Source organism: Salvia splendens, chromosome 18 (genome assembly GCF_004379255.2).
Source record: "Salvia splendens isolate huo1 chromosome 18, SspV2, whole genome shotgun sequence".
Classification (NCBI taxonomy): domain Eukaryota; kingdom Viridiplantae; phylum Streptophyta; class Magnoliopsida; order Lamiales; family Lamiaceae; genus Salvia; species Salvia splendens.
This window is the reverse complement of record NC_056049.1, coordinates 19,356,207-19,373,949: the sequence shown is the minus strand read 5'-3', so window position 1 is coordinate 19,373,949 and position 17,743 is coordinate 19,356,207. Positions and strand designations below refer to the sequence as shown.

General features: G+C 44.0%; 1 protein-coding gene across 1 annotated transcript; it reads left to right on the top strand.

Annotated features, from left to right (window-relative positions):
* Positions 1-3,853: 3,853 nt before the first annotated feature.
* LOC121776865 lies at positions 3,854-4,768 on the top strand. Its single transcript, XM_042174021.1, has one exon. The coding sequence runs from the start codon at positions 3,854-3,856 to the stop codon at positions 4,766-4,768; it is 915 nt and encodes a 304-aa protein (XP_042029955.1).
* Positions 4,769-17,743: the final 12,975 nt, after the last annotated feature.

Sequence of the window (17,743 nt, the reverse complement as noted above, 5' to 3'; positions counted from 1 at the left end):
GGATGAATTGTTTTGTGGTTATTTGCAATTCTAAATTTTACATGTTTATATTGTTGGTGTTTGTTCTCAGATTGAACGAAAGATGATTGATACTGGATGTTTATTATGCAATACTTAGTTCGAGGAAGCATGACTCTGAATTGTATAAGGGATGGATAAGTAAACTTGATGTTGATCTCTTGGTCAATGACTCGAAGTTGGTTCTAAGTGTGGACCGTCCTCCCACATTCCATCTACAAGGTGAGGACAAGGAATTACACGCTCGGTGGCATACCGCGGATTGTCATATCAATGGGTTCCTGTCGGCCGCTATTGGCAATGCCCTTGAGAGCTTTGACGAACACAATAATAGGCCATTGATCAACAAGCCCAAGTGGTTTGAAGAAGTGTCCTCCAAGGCAAGAGCTGGACTTGCTATGAAGTATTTAAGGCGTGAGGTATTGGAAGAGGGCCAAGACGTGGGCAAGTATGTCTTAGTCATGCATGGATACTTTCATGAACTTCTCTTATCGGGGGGAAAGTTGACCCAGAAACCCATAAGATAATGATCCTTGATGGGCTTCCAGATAGCTTTAATGAAGTCAGAGATGAAATTTTGTTTAGCGACAAAACGTTTTCAATTCTGCAGCTTTATAACAAGCTTGTGAGTGCTCAAACAGAGATGAGGAAAAGGGGTGGTCCTTTGAGATGATCATGTTCAAGTCAGAAAAGTTTATTTTTGCATTTATTTACGTTTGTTGAATTTTGTGTTTTTTATATTTATATATTGTTTGTTTTTTATATCATATGTGATAATTGATGTGGAATTATATTCCTAGATTATCAATTGTCGTTTTGGATTATCAATGTCGTTTTATAATGCTTGCATTATTAGAAAAATGAATTTTGATTATCCAATTATTTATGACATCGAATGAAACGAGGTTTAATATCAAAGTGTTTACTTGTGGTTATACTTGTTGATTCAATTATTAAGAAGTTTTACTTCTAGTTATGTTGATTATTAAGTTTCGTTAATCCTTAAGTTTTTAACCATTATTTTGTCAATGAATCAATAGAACATTCATGTTCGACATGGATTCAAAGCAAAATAAAATGATCTTATGATCGCGTTTGTTCAAATAAAGATATAAGAAAAATGATCACAATAATTGATTACAAGACAAGTGAATTAATTCAACTAGTCACAAGATACGTATTTATTATAAATACTAAAAATTCTTTTATAGTAAATATAGTGTGCACATTAAAATTTATTTTAATGTTCCAAGCCAAGAGTTAACTATTTGAATAGTTAGTATTTTATTTATTTTGTTGTGGAAGTGATAATTAAAATAGTGGGAGCTTTTCTTAAGGAATAATTAAATTCTAAGTGTTTAATAAGAGCTTCATAGCTCGTTTTATTAAACTATGATGAATTTAACTCCAGACAATGTTTAAATTGTTTTAATAGCTTAAAGAATATTGAGACTTCTAATCTTCTACTTTTAAAAGTGGGAGCTAAATTTTGTCTCATAGAATATTCATAAATGGAATTAAGGTAATGTTCGATAGAGTTAAAAGGGCTCACACCCTATAACGAAAGGAGTGGTGATTTGCAAAACTTTCAAAACTCTAATAACATTAAAAGGTACTTCCAAGTTAACTATTAAAATTAGAAATACTTTTGGATTTCCAAAGAAAGTATTTCTAGAGATCACAACAATGGTTAAATAACGAACTCTTAGAATTTATGACTATAAAACAAAGAATGCAATCATTCAGTTTTATTTTCTCATAAAGACTAATTTCCAATTAGTCATTGTGGTGAGATAATTATGTTCGTACATATATTTACTGTCACGCTGACATTTTCTAAGGATAGAAAACACGGTTGATCGCGACTAGGGGAGGATTAAAAAAGCGGGGAAGAAAGGGGATACAACATAACTCGACCATAGCTCGAAACAAACGGGAATAGCTCGAATAAAATCAGAGTATCATTTCAACAATCAACAACTCCAAATAAAAATATCTCAACAATACACGAACTCAAAAGAAACAATATTTAGCAGAAGCATTTCGAGAGTAGAATAATGCTATGTATGAAGACACAACATATTAAACAATTTTATAAAAACAGTTATGTCATGCCGCCGTTGAGTAACCTTGGGGTTTTAACTTTGAAAAGGCCCGAGACACTAAAAATATCTCAAACACAAACTTTCATCTCATCCTCAAATCCATTTCCTCATCATTTCAAAACACAACCATTTTTCCTTGAGTTATTTAAGAAACTGTCATATATGTTCTTTAGAGTGCCGTGTAAGGTGGCCATTTCCACGAACACGAAAACCGGCCAACCCGTTCGATGACTCACGGTCCTCATCGTGTACACTAGTCCGAGTAGGGATGCACCCTTGTTAGGACCCCAATTCGATTAAACTCATAGTAGGGACTCACTCCCTACTAAGCAATCATCAATATCATCATCTCAACAACCTCAATATCATCAACAATCTCAACATCAAAAAACAATATGGAAGGAAGTAAAACGACGACAAACCAAGGCTTTCGGTTTTGTGTCATGCAAAAATCACTTATTTCTTGAGTTTTACCCGTCGGAATTTGTTCTAGTTTGTTTCATTGGATTCCTCGTGTCTTGTTCTTGATTTCTACCATTTTTATTTTTTGTTTTGCTTAGGTTTTAGGGGTTTCCCATCGTTTTTCCGTTTCTAGTGTGGTTTGATCGTGGTTGATCATTTTCTGATCGCTGGACGTCTTCTCCGGCGAGGTGGGGCCGTGGTTGTGTCGGAGAGGTCCTGCTGGGTCGGGCGGTGGGTGGGGCTTGGTCGGCGGCGGTCTGTGGCGGTGGCTGTAGGTGGCGGCGCAAATTAGGTTCCTTAGGATTTTCGGTTTTTTCGTCCTTTCTTTTGCCGCAAATTAGGTGGCGGTGGTTTTCCAGGTCTGTGTCGATTGTGTTCGGCGTTGATTGGTGGGAAGAGGTCAGAGGTTACCGGAATTGGAGACTTGGGGGTTGTGGTGGCTAGGGTTTCTTGGCGGCTAACCCTACCAGTCTAGGGCGCGTCATGGCTGACCCTCACGTTGGGGGAGACGATCGAGGCGATGGCTTGGCGGAGGAGGGGGAGAGGCATCCGCCGCTGACTGGTGCTGATGTAGAAGTCGTCGGGGAAGGAGTCTCCCGGTTTGCCAAAGCGGCGGCGGCTCGTGCTGTCGAGATTCATCAATCCTCAGGCTTGGCCATTGATTTGGAGGCTGAGTCGACGGTAGCGTTGGAGGAAGAAAGGAGAGTGGTCGTCGCTGATCATTGCGATACCTCATGTGAGTTGGAGGCTTCGTTGATTACCACCTCTTTTGAGCACGAAATACATGCAACTTTTGACTTGGAAGAATCACGTGTTCTACAATTAGAGAAAGGAAGATAGCAAATTTTGAGATCAGCCGTGCCATATCAACCGTGGCGGGCTCGGATTAAATTGAAAGACATTTTGGCACGTGGGAAAAGATTGAGTTGATCCTAGCATCCATCCTGGGGGCAAGAAACGCCCCCACCGCCAAAACGGCTCCTAAATTAAAGTTGCGTGATTTTCGAAAAAGTCACACCCAAGAAGCCCTAAATATTAACCCTTCTTCTTTCCATACATCATCCAAACAACCGAAACCCAAATTCACCCTCAAAGCCGCCCATCTTTTCTTACCTTCTTCTGACTCTTCCCTCACAAAAAAATTTCCACACAAGCCTAATACTCCCCGGCCCTCTCGGCCACCCAAGACCACACTCAATCCAAAATCCTCTAACCAAAAACACAAATCCAAAAAGACCGACACCTTCCCCACACCCTCCCCGGAATGGATGGCTATGATGCATCATTCTTTGATACAAGGATCTAGTCAGGAAGGTCCATCTCGTACTGCGAAGGGATCTGGTAAAGATACGTCAACCCCTTTGATTAAGGCAAACGAGACCATGGCGGACGTAATTAAGGGTGGGCAGCCAAGGATATCGAATGAACCTTTCATTCTGGATCCCAATAAAGTGAAGCAAAGGGGCACGACATCCCAGGAAGACGGTATTCCTTGCCTTAATATACCTGACACTGATAATACTGAACTTGCAGGTCGCATGGGGCTCGCCCTGATTGGAAAATTCTCACACTCCATCCCAGCCCCCCACTTGATTCGCAAGGCCCTATCTAACTTCAAACTGAAAGGTACGCTAAATTGGAATTTTATTAATGCTAAGCATATCCTCATCACCTTATCTGAGATTGATGACTATGTGAAAATCTTATGTGGAGCTAGTAACAATAATACTTGGTTTGTTGAGCATCATCCGATGAGAATGTTTAAGTGGACCGCTGATTTTGACCTTTATTTTGAGACTCCCATTGCTGTTGTTTGGTGTAATTTGCATGCACTACCTATACATCTGTTTGAAGAATCCATGTTATTTTCCATTGGTAAATTGTTCGGTGAGCCCATTCAGCTTGATCATGCCACTATCACACGTGCACGATTGTCATATGCACGCATTTGCATTGAAATAGATATCTCAAAGCCTGTTCCAGATAAATACATGCTTCGAATTGGGGGAAAGGATGTGACTCTGCAGGTTAAATGGGATAAAATACCACAGTACTGTTCGGCCTGCAAACATGTTGGCCACTCAGAGGAACACTGTTATGCATTTGGGAAGAGGCCGACACCACCAAAGAAGGATTTTTCTAGATCAGCATCACAAAAGCAAAATGAGATGAGAGGAGATTAGGGGGACCAGCCTCGGGGAAAGCTGCTTGACGGGCAGACAAAGGCAGTTTCAGGATGGAACTGTGTGGGAAAGAAATGCACATATATGAGGGAATCAGTGGCACAAAGGGCTTTCGGTATTCAAGGTATGAGTACAGGGTTGTAGCACGCCGAAACGACAACACCATTGATACCAGCCTACAGATTCGAGAACCTATTTCTGCTCCAAATTCGGGCATGCTTGATCAGCACCCTTCTGAAAAGGGCAAGAAAAAGAAGAAAAAAAGTCAAGAGAGTAGAGCCAGATATAGGGAGAAAAGAAGATTGAGGAGGCTAGAGGAGGTTGAGGGCCGAGCCTTGTCAGAGACCGAGGGCTCGGAGTTTGAGACTGATAATGGGGGGAGCCACATAGCAGAACGAGATCTCTCTCACCCATCATTAGAGGGAACCGAATAACTGACCTGGAGGCTTATATGGGACTCGGAGTTCATAGCAACAGTTTTGATATCTTGGAGGATGAGGATCCCGAGACAGAGTCGGCCAGGGCCTTGATTTTGCACGATGGGACCGCGGACGATCAGATCATTCATGAGGCTAGAAAGACAAAGGGGTACGAATTGGGGCTTCTAAAAATGGAAGCCCGGCGATGGGGATCGTCGTCCTATGATTAAAGCACCGATGAAGAAAGTGGGGGTTTCTACCTCGATCACTCTCTGACTTGTTTCCTCATGACGAGCTAGTTCCTAGTTTGGAACGCGCAGGGTGTGGCGAATGCCCGCACTAAGCGACATCTGAGATACCTGATTCGGGAACACAAGATTTTGTTTGCAGTAGTGATTGAACCACAGAGGCTACCACCAGCATTAGGGAGGAACTTCCAGGGCCTTCGGTTTGTGGGAGCCAATGAGAGTGGCCATATTTGGATTCTTGCCCATGAGGATTGGACAGTGGATGTGGTTGATGATTCCAGACAGGCCTTACATGTTAAGGTCTCTGCGGCAGTCCTCCCCTTCCCGATCTATATCACCATAGTCTATGGGCGATGAAACGATGGATTTCTCAGGGTGCTTAGGTGTCGTTCAAGCAAGGATATATCCTACTGGTCAGGATAGAGATCCTAACTAAGCCTAGACCCTGGTTTCAAAAATTCCTCAACCCACTTCTACTGATCAGTATAGTGGTGGTAAGGGTCGAATTCCTCAAAACTCATGAAGAAACTCATACGGCCCTTCATAGCTCTTCCCACAGTATGTAGGCAGGATTGCGATCACATGAGGCTTCACATCGCAGGCGGTTTGGCCTGGAGTAACGACTATGGCTTGCGGGGGCTCTCCTTCAGTATGCGCGTTCAGCGTCCCGATCTCCGGGTCCTCATCTCCCTGGTTGGCCATTTCCCTTGGGTTGCCTTCCAACAGTGGTATCTCTTCTGGTATCGGTCCCTCTATGGTGCCCTTCTCCTTGTCACTACTCGTCCCTAGGTCAGACAAGGTGGTCGACAAGCCAGAACGAGTGGTTACGAGTATAGATCCTCGCTGAAGTATCTTCGGTCTCCCCTGGTCAGGAGCCGAACTGCTTCTCATAAACTGAAATGGAAAGAAAAGGAAAAGAAGATTATGCACAATATATACGCCAAAGTATCACACACAAAAGTAACTAGTAACGCCATCCATCCCAGGCAACGGCGCCATTTGAAACGATGGATTTCTCAGGGTGCTTAGGTGTCGTTCAAGCAAGGATATATCCTACTGGTCAGGATAGAGATCCTAACTAAGCCTAGACCCTGGTTTCAAAAATTCCTCAACCCACTTCTACTGATCAGTATAGTGGTGGTAAGGGTCGAATCCCACAGAGATGGTGCGTTAAAACTATTGTGGTGATATTCTGGATGGTTTGGTTAGCTACCACGCTCGGGTTGAGTCTCTACCTAGGCAAGAACTTAAAGGTAATTTCCTACTGACTAGAATGGGGAAAGGAGTGTAGGGGTGTAGCTGTGTACGTGGAAATAGGGAGACATTTTTGTAACAGGAAATATTTGGAAGGTACGGGATTCTATTTTGGGCTAGACAAAATATTCAGAGGGTAGTGGTAGTCAAGGTGACTGGGCTGACAGATCTGCAGGTTATAACGAAAAGCAAAGGACAAAAAGTAAAAAAAAGCAAAAGCATCTAAAAAGCAAGTGGTCCCCAACATTTGACAGGGACATCATCTTCTTCAGCAACACAAACTGAAATCAGAAAACAATTCCAGATTCAACACGGAAACACAGTTTATCAATTCGCGAACACAGATCCACAAATACGAACACCAAATCTTAAATCAAGCACAGAAAATGCAACTCCGCATACTGATCAGCAGGAAGACGAAAACGAACTCAAACAAGACTTCACATGCAGCGATTCACTCACGATCAACAGTTCCACACTTAACTAAAGGAATTTTGATGGAAACAAAGAAAGGAAAGTTTCAGCACTTAAAACACCAAGGAATCTTAGATCTGAGCTAACTAGGCGGAATAGAAAGGAAAAGAAAATGACACAATATACGAAACAGAAATCAACTTCATATCATAAACACGTTCGGATCTTCCACAAGTACTTCAAAACAGAAAATATCCAAAAGCAACAAAAGATCCAACGTAAAGAAAGCAAGCGAATTAAACTACGAAAGCGAGTAAAAGTGTTTTGCCACTCCGGGCGATGATATCTCTAACTACGGTTCTGCTGGCTGGAACGAACTATCTGGAATTCCGGGAACATCTAAATCTTCAAGTGACCATGGCAGTGGCGAGAAACGAGATTCTAGACTGGGCTGAAGGACTGAACTCCGAGAGAATTCTACCTAAGAGTGATGATGATGATTCGATTCCATTCCTCTCTCCAAGTGGCTTCCTTTTATAGGGAGGCTTACCCTTGATTTTTAGGGTAAGACCTTGCGGTGAGATGACTTCTTTGCCCTTAATTGTGATTGAGCAGTCCCAGCTATCCTCATTCTCCATCTCGAGCCATATTTGCATGTATACTGGTCAGTACGTAATCGTCCTGACGCCCTTTTCACTTGAAGTGTCTGAAACTCTGCCTACTGGCTAGAATGCTTACCCTGCACGCTTAAGCAACTAGTTTTTGCAGATATAATTCAATTACGCACATCATACTGACCAGTAACCTAAGCCTAGAATACGACTTATCAAACTGCTCACACTTACCACATGCTTGTCCTCAAGCGTGAAGAACAAACAAAAACGAATAAGTCGAATTCTAGCCTGGTTACTCCCCTGACCGACTCTACCTAAACTAGACTCGACGCAAAGAAAAACACTTGGGCAAACACAGAAAAAGACACACAAACACACAAACACAAATAAAACCGAAACACAAAGATTTGGGCTATATTTTCAACCATCCCTTACCTCGGGATCTGGTGCAATCCGGCCTTAGACAGCCTTGAACTCCTGCCACCCCCCATTCCTTCCTGGTCAGTACATCCGTTTGTCAAGATCGCCCAAACTCTCGGCCAAACACTAGATTCACTCGGTCTCTCATACCTCACCAGGAATGTTAGGACCGCATTCTCTCAATATGCTCAACCACGCTTGCTTCGGACTTAGATCTTACGTGCAGCTACTGAAGGACTTAAAGGCTTGTAATGGGGCTATTGGGTTGCAGCGTTTTGGGGTAGATGTTCCTAAGGCTCTAAGTTTTCAAAATTTCTATTTTATTAATGCGGGAGAACTGTGTGCTGTAGGCTTTTGATCAGTTGCTTTTTAGCTGGCGCTTCTGGCTTGGGTCTCCAACTGTTCAGTATCATCTTGTGGCTTTGCCATCCTTATTCCTTCTCTTTTTTTGTGGTCAAGTTTCTGACCATTTTTCTCCACAATCTTCTCTCTTTTTTTTTCTTTTTTTGTGGCTTCGCCACCCTTATTCCTTCTTCTTCTCCCTTTTTTTTTTCTTTTTGTGGACCCGGGATAACTCCCTGATCGATTTTCTTCCGAACCTTCTTGCCCAGCTGGAGTCTGCTTCCTTGTACATCTTTCTGGCCAGTAGGCTTCATTCGCCTCACGCTTTGCACACACACAGTCCCAGTGGCTAGGGGTATTTATCTGGGTAAAAGAGTTAGGAAAAAAGGTTCTAAGGGTGGTTTTTTTTTTTTTTTTTTTTTTTTTTTTTCAGATGGGGGGTTTCCTACTGCCTTCAGTCTTTGCTACCCGTGGTCACTTCATCCTAGGCAATTTGTGGCAGCCTCTCTTTCTTTTCCATATATGTGGAAAGTGGTTCCACTTAAAGCTTATAACTCACATTTTAAGAGGGCTTTCGCGCTTGGCTCTAAGTATGGGCTTTTCTCTCATACTCACATCATCTATCCTGACTAGGAGGTACTAGGGAGGGTGGTTTCGGTTTTCCAGCACGTCTTATCTCCCTCAGTTCCCTTCACCGTCAGCTCAAGACGGTTGAGTTTTAAGCCCAATCAACACACAAAATAAAAAAAAACTAAACCTAACAGGACACTAACACAAGCACGAACACAAAAACTACACATATACACATACTCATCATACTGGTGCCATTTGAAACGATGGATTTCTCAGGGTGCTTTGACGAAGAAATGCCATCATGGCATCCATGGAAATCATAGGTGGTGGCTGAGCGGTCGGTGCTGGTGGCGGTGGATTTTGCTGTGGTTGTGCCTCCTGGGTTTCTTGGCGGCGCGGTTTGATTTTCCGGGCGAAAGCTTTCTTCCCCATGAGTGGAAATCTGCGATTTAGTGGTGAAAAGGTAGGGTTGAGGGTTGAGAATGATGTTTCCGCGAGAGAGATGGACAAGGATTTCTTGAAAGCGAATTGAAAATGAGGGTTTTTGAGGGAAAAGTGTTGGGACGGTAAGTTTAATTCGGGTGAGAGAGAGCAGTTGCAGGTGGTTGTAACCGGTTATCAGGGGTAGCCGGTCGCGACGTTTCAGACGGGAAGGGCGGTTGAGGTTGCTGGCCTCTGATTGGTCCGCGCGTCTTTTCCCTCTGCTCACGCGCCATTTCTCTTGCTGTCACCCTGCAAAAGCTGCACAAGCTTTAATTCAAATTTTCGTCCTTTCCATAATTCCTCCTCTACTTGCCTAAAAAAGGAGACTAATTTAAATGGGCACTTAAATAACATTTTGAAATAGCACCAGATAAGCAATCCTTTGGTCAATGCGCACTTCAAATTAAAATTAAGGCCCGAAAATATTTTTTTGGATTTTTAGGAATTATCTAGCGTGCAAATATTAATTACGTATTTACAATATTTACAACTTTCTTAGGTAATTTGGAATTCAACTTGGCCAGTATATGCATACTATTCTCAAAGGGAAACTGGCCGTGCGGAATTCCAAATTCCTATCTTACTGATCAGTATGAAACCGATGTAAGTGGCTGTAGTGGAATTTCATCCACTACACCCACCTCGCTATTATCCCTGAATATTTTCAACCTATGCCCATTTACTATGAAAGGTTCAGAGTTAGAAAAACTCCCTGAAATTTCTACTGCCCCGTTGGACCGGAGTGCAGTTATGATGTAAGGTCCTGTCCATTTGGACTTGAGTTTCCCTGGCATAAGCTTCAATCTTGACTGGAAGAGTAGTACTTTCTGGCCAACATGGAGCTCCTTAGTCCTCAGATTTCGATCATGCCATAATTTAGTTCGTTCTTTGTACCACATGGTGGAATCGAATGACTCCAATCTAAGTTCCTCAAGCTCCTGCAGTTGCAGCTTCCTTTCCTCTTCACAGGCTGTAGCATCCATATTCACTTTCTGTACTGCCCAGTATGCTCGATGCTCGATTCCAACTGGTAAATGGCACATCTTTCCAAAGACAATCCGGTAAGGGGACATGCCTATGGGAGTCTTGTAGGCTGTTCGATACGCCCAGAGAGCATCCTCTAACCTTACACTCCAATCCTTCCTAGAAGTGTTCACCGTCTTCTCCAAAATTTTCTTTATTTCGCGGTTAGAGATTTCTGCTTGACCATTTGCTTGCGGATGGTAAGGGCTGGATAGTCTATGGTGCACACTGTATTTCTTCATTAAAGCTTCAACTGTGCGATTACAGAAGTGTGTACCTTGATCGGATATGATCGTCCTGGGCACACCGAATCGGCTGAAGATATGACTCTTTAAGAATTTGGCCACTTCCTTGGCTTCACACGTGCCTGTGGCCTTGGCTTCCACCCATTTGGAGACGTAGTCTACAGCAACTAGGATATACAGATTCCCATAGGATGAAGGGAAAGGCCCCATGAAATCCATTCCCCATATGTCGAATAACTCGCAAATTATTACGGGTACCTGTGGCATTTCATCCCGGGCAGATATTCCACCGGTCAGTTGGCAACGCTCACAACTTCTGCAAAACTCGTACGTATCTTTGTTGAGGGTTGGCCAATAAAAGCCGCTATCCAAAATTTTCCTAGCCGTCTTCTTGGACCCGAAATGTCCTCCGCATGCTAACGAATGGTAGTGGGTCAAAACATCCCGCTGATCCCAGTCAGGAATGCACCTCCTTATCACTTGATCGGACCCTATCCTCCACAAATAGGGGTCGTCCCAAAAGTAGTATTTCGCTTCACTCTTGATCTTCATTCTTTGGGCTTTGGTAACACTTGGCACTTCTGGAAGCTCTCCAGTTACCAGGTAGTTGGCCAGGTCCGCGTACCAAGGCTCTTGCCCCACATTCTCTTTTCCTTTTGCTGTATCATTCTGACCAGTAAGCTTGAACACTTCTTCCCAATCAATCTTTCTGGGCACAAAAATCACCTCACACAAATGTTCCTCTGGAAATTTATCATGCACTTCGTCACCGTTTCCATCTTGCACTATTCTGCTCAAATAGTCCGCCACTTTGTTCTCGACTCCTCGCTTATCTTCTACCTCCCAGTCAAATTCTTGTAGCAAGAGTACCCATCGGATCAAGCGTGGTTTGGATTCCTTCTTGGCAATCAGATACTTAATCGCTGCATGGTCAGTATACACTATGACCTTAGATCCCAACAAATATGGCCTGAACTTCTCGAAAGAATACACCACTGCCAGCATCTCCTTTTCAGTGGTATCGTAATTCCGCTGGGCTTGATTTAAAGTCTTGGACGCATAAAAAATTACGTACCTCTTCCCGTCGATCTTCTGACCCAGCACGGCTCCTACCGCAAAATCGCTGGCGTCGCACATTACTTCGAACGGATGGTTCCAGTCAGGAGCCCTTATGATAGGTGCGGATATCAACTTTTCCTTGAGAAGGTTGAAAGCAGCCTTGCATTGCTCATCAAAGATGAATTCCACGTCATTCTGAAGTAATCTAGTAAGGGGCTGGGCGATCTTGGAGAAATCCTTGATAAATCTTCGATAAAATCCGGCGTGCCCCAGAAAACCCCTTATTCCCTTCTGATCAGTAGGGAATGGTAATTTGGATATAACATCTACCTTGGCTCGATCCACTTGGATACCTCTCTCTGAGACCACGTGTCCTAAAACTATCCTTTCGGCGACCATAAAATGGCACTTTTCGAAGTTCAAAACCAAACTCTTTGCTTGACATCTCTCCAAAACTATATCTAAATGGTGAAGGCAAGAGTCGAACGAGTCTCCGTAAACCGTAAAATCGTCCATGAATATCTCTATGCAATCCTCAATCAAATCAGAAAATATGCTCATCATACATCGTTGAAACGTACCTGGAGCGTTGCACAGGCCGAAGGGCATGCGACGGTATGCATAGGTTCCAAACGGGCAAGTGAAAGTGGTCTTGTCCTGGTCCTCAGGATCTACGTAAATTTGGAAATACCCGCTGTACCCATCTAGAAAGCAGAAAAACTTCTTCCCAGCTAATCTCTCCAACATTTGGTCGATGAACGGCAAGGGAAAATGGTCCTTCCTGGTCGCATGGTTCAGCTTACGGTAATCGATGCACATTCGCCAACCCGTGACTAGCCTCGTTGGGATCAGTTCATTCCTCTCATTCTGAACTACTTGGATGCCCGACTTCTTTGGGACCATGTGGATCGGGCTGACCCACTCACTATCCGGTACTGAATAGATAATCCCTAGTGACAACAACTTCAAGATCTCCTTCAATATCTCTTCTCGCATGTTAGGGTTTACCTTCCTTTGAGCATCTCGATGTGCCTTCGCTCCTTCCTCCAACCTAATGTGGTGCATGCAGACGTCGGGGCTAATCCCCACTAAATCTGTAAGACTCCATCCAATTGCCTTCTTGTTCTTGCTCAGCACGGTCAGTAGCCTAGCCTCTTGTTCTTTCGTGAGGCTGCTACTGATGATCACTGGATAAGAGTTCTCCTCTCCAAGGAAGGCATACTTCAAATTTGGTGGCAACTTCTTCAGCTCAACTTGAGGTGGAAGTGTGTCTTCGGGTAGAGGGTTTTTCTCAATCTCTCCTTCTTTTTCTAAACCTCCCTTCGATGGTTCTTCTATACTGGCTGGTAGCTGACCCCCTGCGGCTCCAGTAAACTCCGATTCCTGACAGAATCCCTTGATTGCTACTTCTATTTCTTCATCAGTCAACCCTTGGCTACTGATCATTTCACACCATGCAGCGGCTTCGACGTCAGCCTGCTCATAAGCATCTAATGCTTGGAGTTTCTCCTGCAATAGTTCGGTCTCAAGAAAATCTTGGACAAGGGGGTCAATCACGTCAACATAACACAAATTTTCAGAATCAATCGGTTTCTTCATGGCTTCATTGATATCAAAAGTAAATTTCTCTCCATGGAAATCAATGCAAATTGTCCCCTCGGCCATGTCTACTATTGTCTTAGCCGTTCTAAAAAACGGCCTTCCTAACAACACTCCACTAGATTCCCTAGCTTCATGCTCACTCATTTTGATCACATAAAAATCAGCAGGATAGGTAAAATCATGCACTCTTACTAACACGTTTTCTAAAACTCCCTCAGGACTTATGCACGACCTATCAGCCAGTTGGATCAACACCCTAGTATTAGACAATCTAACTCCCTTCAATCGGTTATAGATAGACAATGGCATAACATTTATGGACGCCCCCAAATCACACATTGCATGTTTGACCTTCACATCTCCTATAGTTATAGGCAAAGTGAACATACCTGGATCGGCTCTCTTGGGTGGTAACTTCTCTTGCACTATTGCTGACGCTATTCCTTCCACCATAATCTTGCCATCCTTCTGGGCTCTCCCGGCTATGAAGTCCTTAATGAATTTCCCGAGAGGGGGTAGCTTCACGGCTTGGAGGAATGGTATGGTGACATCCAACTTCCCAAAAATCGACAAGTAGTCAACCGGGTTCTCTTTCTTCCTCTTTGTAACAAATCGGAATGGGAACGGTTTCTCCTCTTTTTTTTCCTCTACTGGTTCTTCAGCAACCTTCTTGGAGTTTTTTCTTGGGTAGTTCCTGGGTCTGGGCCTCCATTCTGGGTTCTACCTCTTGAGGGGGTTTCTTCCTGGTCAGTAGGGTGTCGGGTTCACCTCGTAAACTTGGTGTATCATCCAAGAAGAATGGATCCTTCATCCGAGGCATAGTTCTCCCTAATTCATCCACTGAAATGGTATCACCTCCTATCTTCGTTCCATTAGATCCTCCACCAGTTTGTTTCGGTTGAGGCGCGTCATAAGTGGTTCCCGACCTCAACGTAACCTTACTCACATTTGCCTTTTCGGGCATTTGGACTGTAGATGGGAGTTTCCCTGCATTTCCCCTCAAATCACCCACCGAACTGGCCAGTTGAGCTAACTGCCTATTCATCATATCCATGTTCGCCTTATGTTCATTCTGGGCGTTTTGCATCCCCTGCACGACCTCATTATGGGATTGCAATTCTCCTTTGATGCTCTGTTGTGATGCTAGCATTTCACCCATCATGTCTTCAACGGATCTCCTTGACCTGCTCGAGTTTTGGAATTGACTTGGCCCTTGGTGTTGATAGTTCTGGGAGGTTTGCTGGCCTTGATTAGGCGGGTATTGGTTATACTGGGCAGGAGGGGTGTACTGATCTTGAGGATATTGATTCTGGTGTTGGCCTTGGAATTGATTTTGGTTCTGATGGTTTTGGGGTCCTGGGTTTGGCTGATTTTGGAAGTTTTGGAAGTTTCTCTGGTGGGGTGGCACATAGACAGGGTTCGGGTTCTGTGGGTTTTGGTTTTGGGAATGTTGGTTTCTTCCTGACCAGTTGGGCAGGTAGTCTGGGTTCGCTGGTCCACGGTTAGGGTTTTGGTTCGGATGGGGGTTATACTGGCTCTGACCTTGGTTCTGATTTTGGCTCCCGTCACCCCATCGGAAGTTTGGATGATCCCTCCATGGTGCATCCCGTTGCCTACCTTGAATCCAATGCCCACTAGAGTTGAAGTACCCCGCAGCATTAACTTGCTCCATATTCCCGAAGTCATTAGGCTGATCATAGTTCGGTCCTTGATTTCCCTGCTCTGCACCCTTGTAATTCCCAGTTGGGGGAGGTGGTGGAGTGCTCTTCTCGATCGCACTCAGAAGTGACTTCTTCAGCTCATCCATTTTCAAATCCATTTTCTGCTCCAGTGTATTTTCCTGATCAGTAACCGAGGCAGCAACAGCCCGCTCTCGGTTATATCCTTCCCTTGAATGATCATACTCTTTCTTTGCATTCAGTAGCTTCCTTAGGACTCTCTTTGCTTCGCTAACCCGCAATTGCGTGAAGCTTCCTCCCGACGATGAATTTGCCAGGTCCTTGGTTACCGCGTTCATGCCTTCGTAGAAAGTATGATGTACTTCAATGTCCGCCATGCGATGGTTGGGACACGATTCCAAAAGACCCATGTATCTTGCCCAATAATCACTCAAGGGCTCATCATACCCTTGCTTCACATTAGTTATTTCCCTCTTCAGCGCGCTTGTCTTGGATGACGGAAAAAACTCGCCCAGAAATGCTGACTTGAAATCGGCCCAAGTCTCGATGGAGTTGGGGGGCAGGCGCATGAACCAGGTGTTAGCTTCCTCTTTTAGCACAAATGGCAAATCCTTCAACCTATAATCATCCTCCGTCGCTCCTGCCGGTCTCCTCTGCGCCCTACAAATTTTGCAAAACTCATGAAGAAACTCATACGGCCCTTCATAGCTCTTCCCACAGTATGTAGGCAGGATTGCGATCACATGAGGCTTCACATCGCAGGCGGTTTGGCCTGGAGTAACGACTATGGCTTGCGGGGGCTCTCCTTCAGTATGCGCGTTCAGCGTCCCGATCTCCGGGTCCTCATCTCCCTGGTTGGCCATTTCCCTTGGGTTGCCTTCCAACAGTGGTATCTCTTCTGGTATCGGTCCCTCTATGGTGCCCTTCTCCTCGTCACTACTCGTCCCTAGGTCAGACAAGGTGGTCGACAAGCCAGAACGAGTGGTTACGAGTATAGATCCTCGCTGAAGTATCTTCGGTCTCCCCTGGTCAGGAGCCGAACTGCTTCTCATAAACTGAAATGGAAAGAAAAGGAAAAGAAGATTATGCACAATATATACGCCAAAGTATCACACACAAAAGTAACTAGTAACGCCATCCATCCCCGGCAACGGCGCCATTTGAAACGATGGATTTCTCAGGGTGCTTAGGTGTCGTTCAAGCAAGGATATATCCTACTGGTCAGGATAGAGATCCTAACTAAGCCTAGACCCTGGTTTCAAAAATTCCTCAACCCACTTCTACTGATCAGTATAGTGGTGGTAAGGGTCGAATCCCACAGAGATGGTGCGTTAAAACTATTGTGGTGATATTCTGGATGGTTTGGTTAGCTACCACGCTCGGGTTGAGTCTCTACCTAGGCAAGAACTTACAGGTAATTTCCTACTGACTAGAATGGGGAAAGGAGTGTAGGGGTGCAGCTGTGTACGTGGAAATAGGGAGATATTTTTGTAACAGGAAATATTTGGAAGGTATGGGATTCTATTTTGGGCTAGACAAAATATTCAGAGGGTAGTGGTAGTCAAGGTGACTGGGCTGACAGATCTGCAGGTTATAACGAAAAGCAAAGGACAAAAAGTAAAAAAAAGCAAAAGCATCTAAAAAGCAAGTGGTCCCCAACATTTGACAGGGACATCATCTTCTTCAGCAACACAAACTGAAATCAGAAAACAATTCCAGATTCAACACGGAAACACAGTTTATCAATTCGCGAACACAGATCCACAAATACGAACACCAAATCTTAAATCAAGCACAGAAAATGCAACTCCGCATACTGATCAGCAGGAAGATGAAAACGAACTCAAACAAGACTTCACATGCAGCGATTCACTCACGATCAACAGTTCCACACTTAACTAAAGGAATTTTGATGGAAACAAAGAAAGGAAAGTTTCAGCACTTAAAACACCAAGGAATCTTAGATCTGAGCTAACTAGGCGGAATAGAAAGGAAAAGAAAATGACACAATATACGAAACGGAAATCAACTTCATAGCATAAACACGTTCGGATCTTCCACAAGTACTTCAAAACAGAAAATATCCAAAAGCAACAAAAGATCCAACGTAAAGAAAGCAAGCGAATTAAACTACGAAAGCGAGTAAAAGTATTTTGCCACTCCGGGCGATGATATCTCTAACTACGGTTCTGCTGGCTGGAACGAACTATCTGGAATTCCGGGAACATCTAAATCTTCAAGTGACCATGGCAGTGGCGAGAAACGAGATTCTGGACTGGGCTGAAGGACTGAACTCCGAGAGAATTCTACCTAAGAGTGATGATGATGATTCGATTCCATTCCTCTCTCCAAGTGGCTTCCTTTTATAGGGAGGCTTACCCTTGATTTTTAGGGTAAGACCTTGCGGTGAGATGACTTCTTTGCCCTTAATTGTGATTGAGCAGTCCCAGCTATCCTCCTCCTCCATCTCGAGCCATATTTGCATGTATACTGGTCAGTACGTAATCGTCCTGACGCCCTTTTCACTTGAAGTGTCTGAAACTCTGCCTACTGGCTAGAATGCTTACCCTGCACGCTTAAGCAACTAGTTTTTGCAGATA

Coding starts and splice junctions, on each gene's coding strand:
- LOC121776865 (XM_042174021.1), top strand. CDS start 3,854: ATGGCTATGATGCATCATTCTTTGATACAAGGATCTAGTCAGGAAGGT.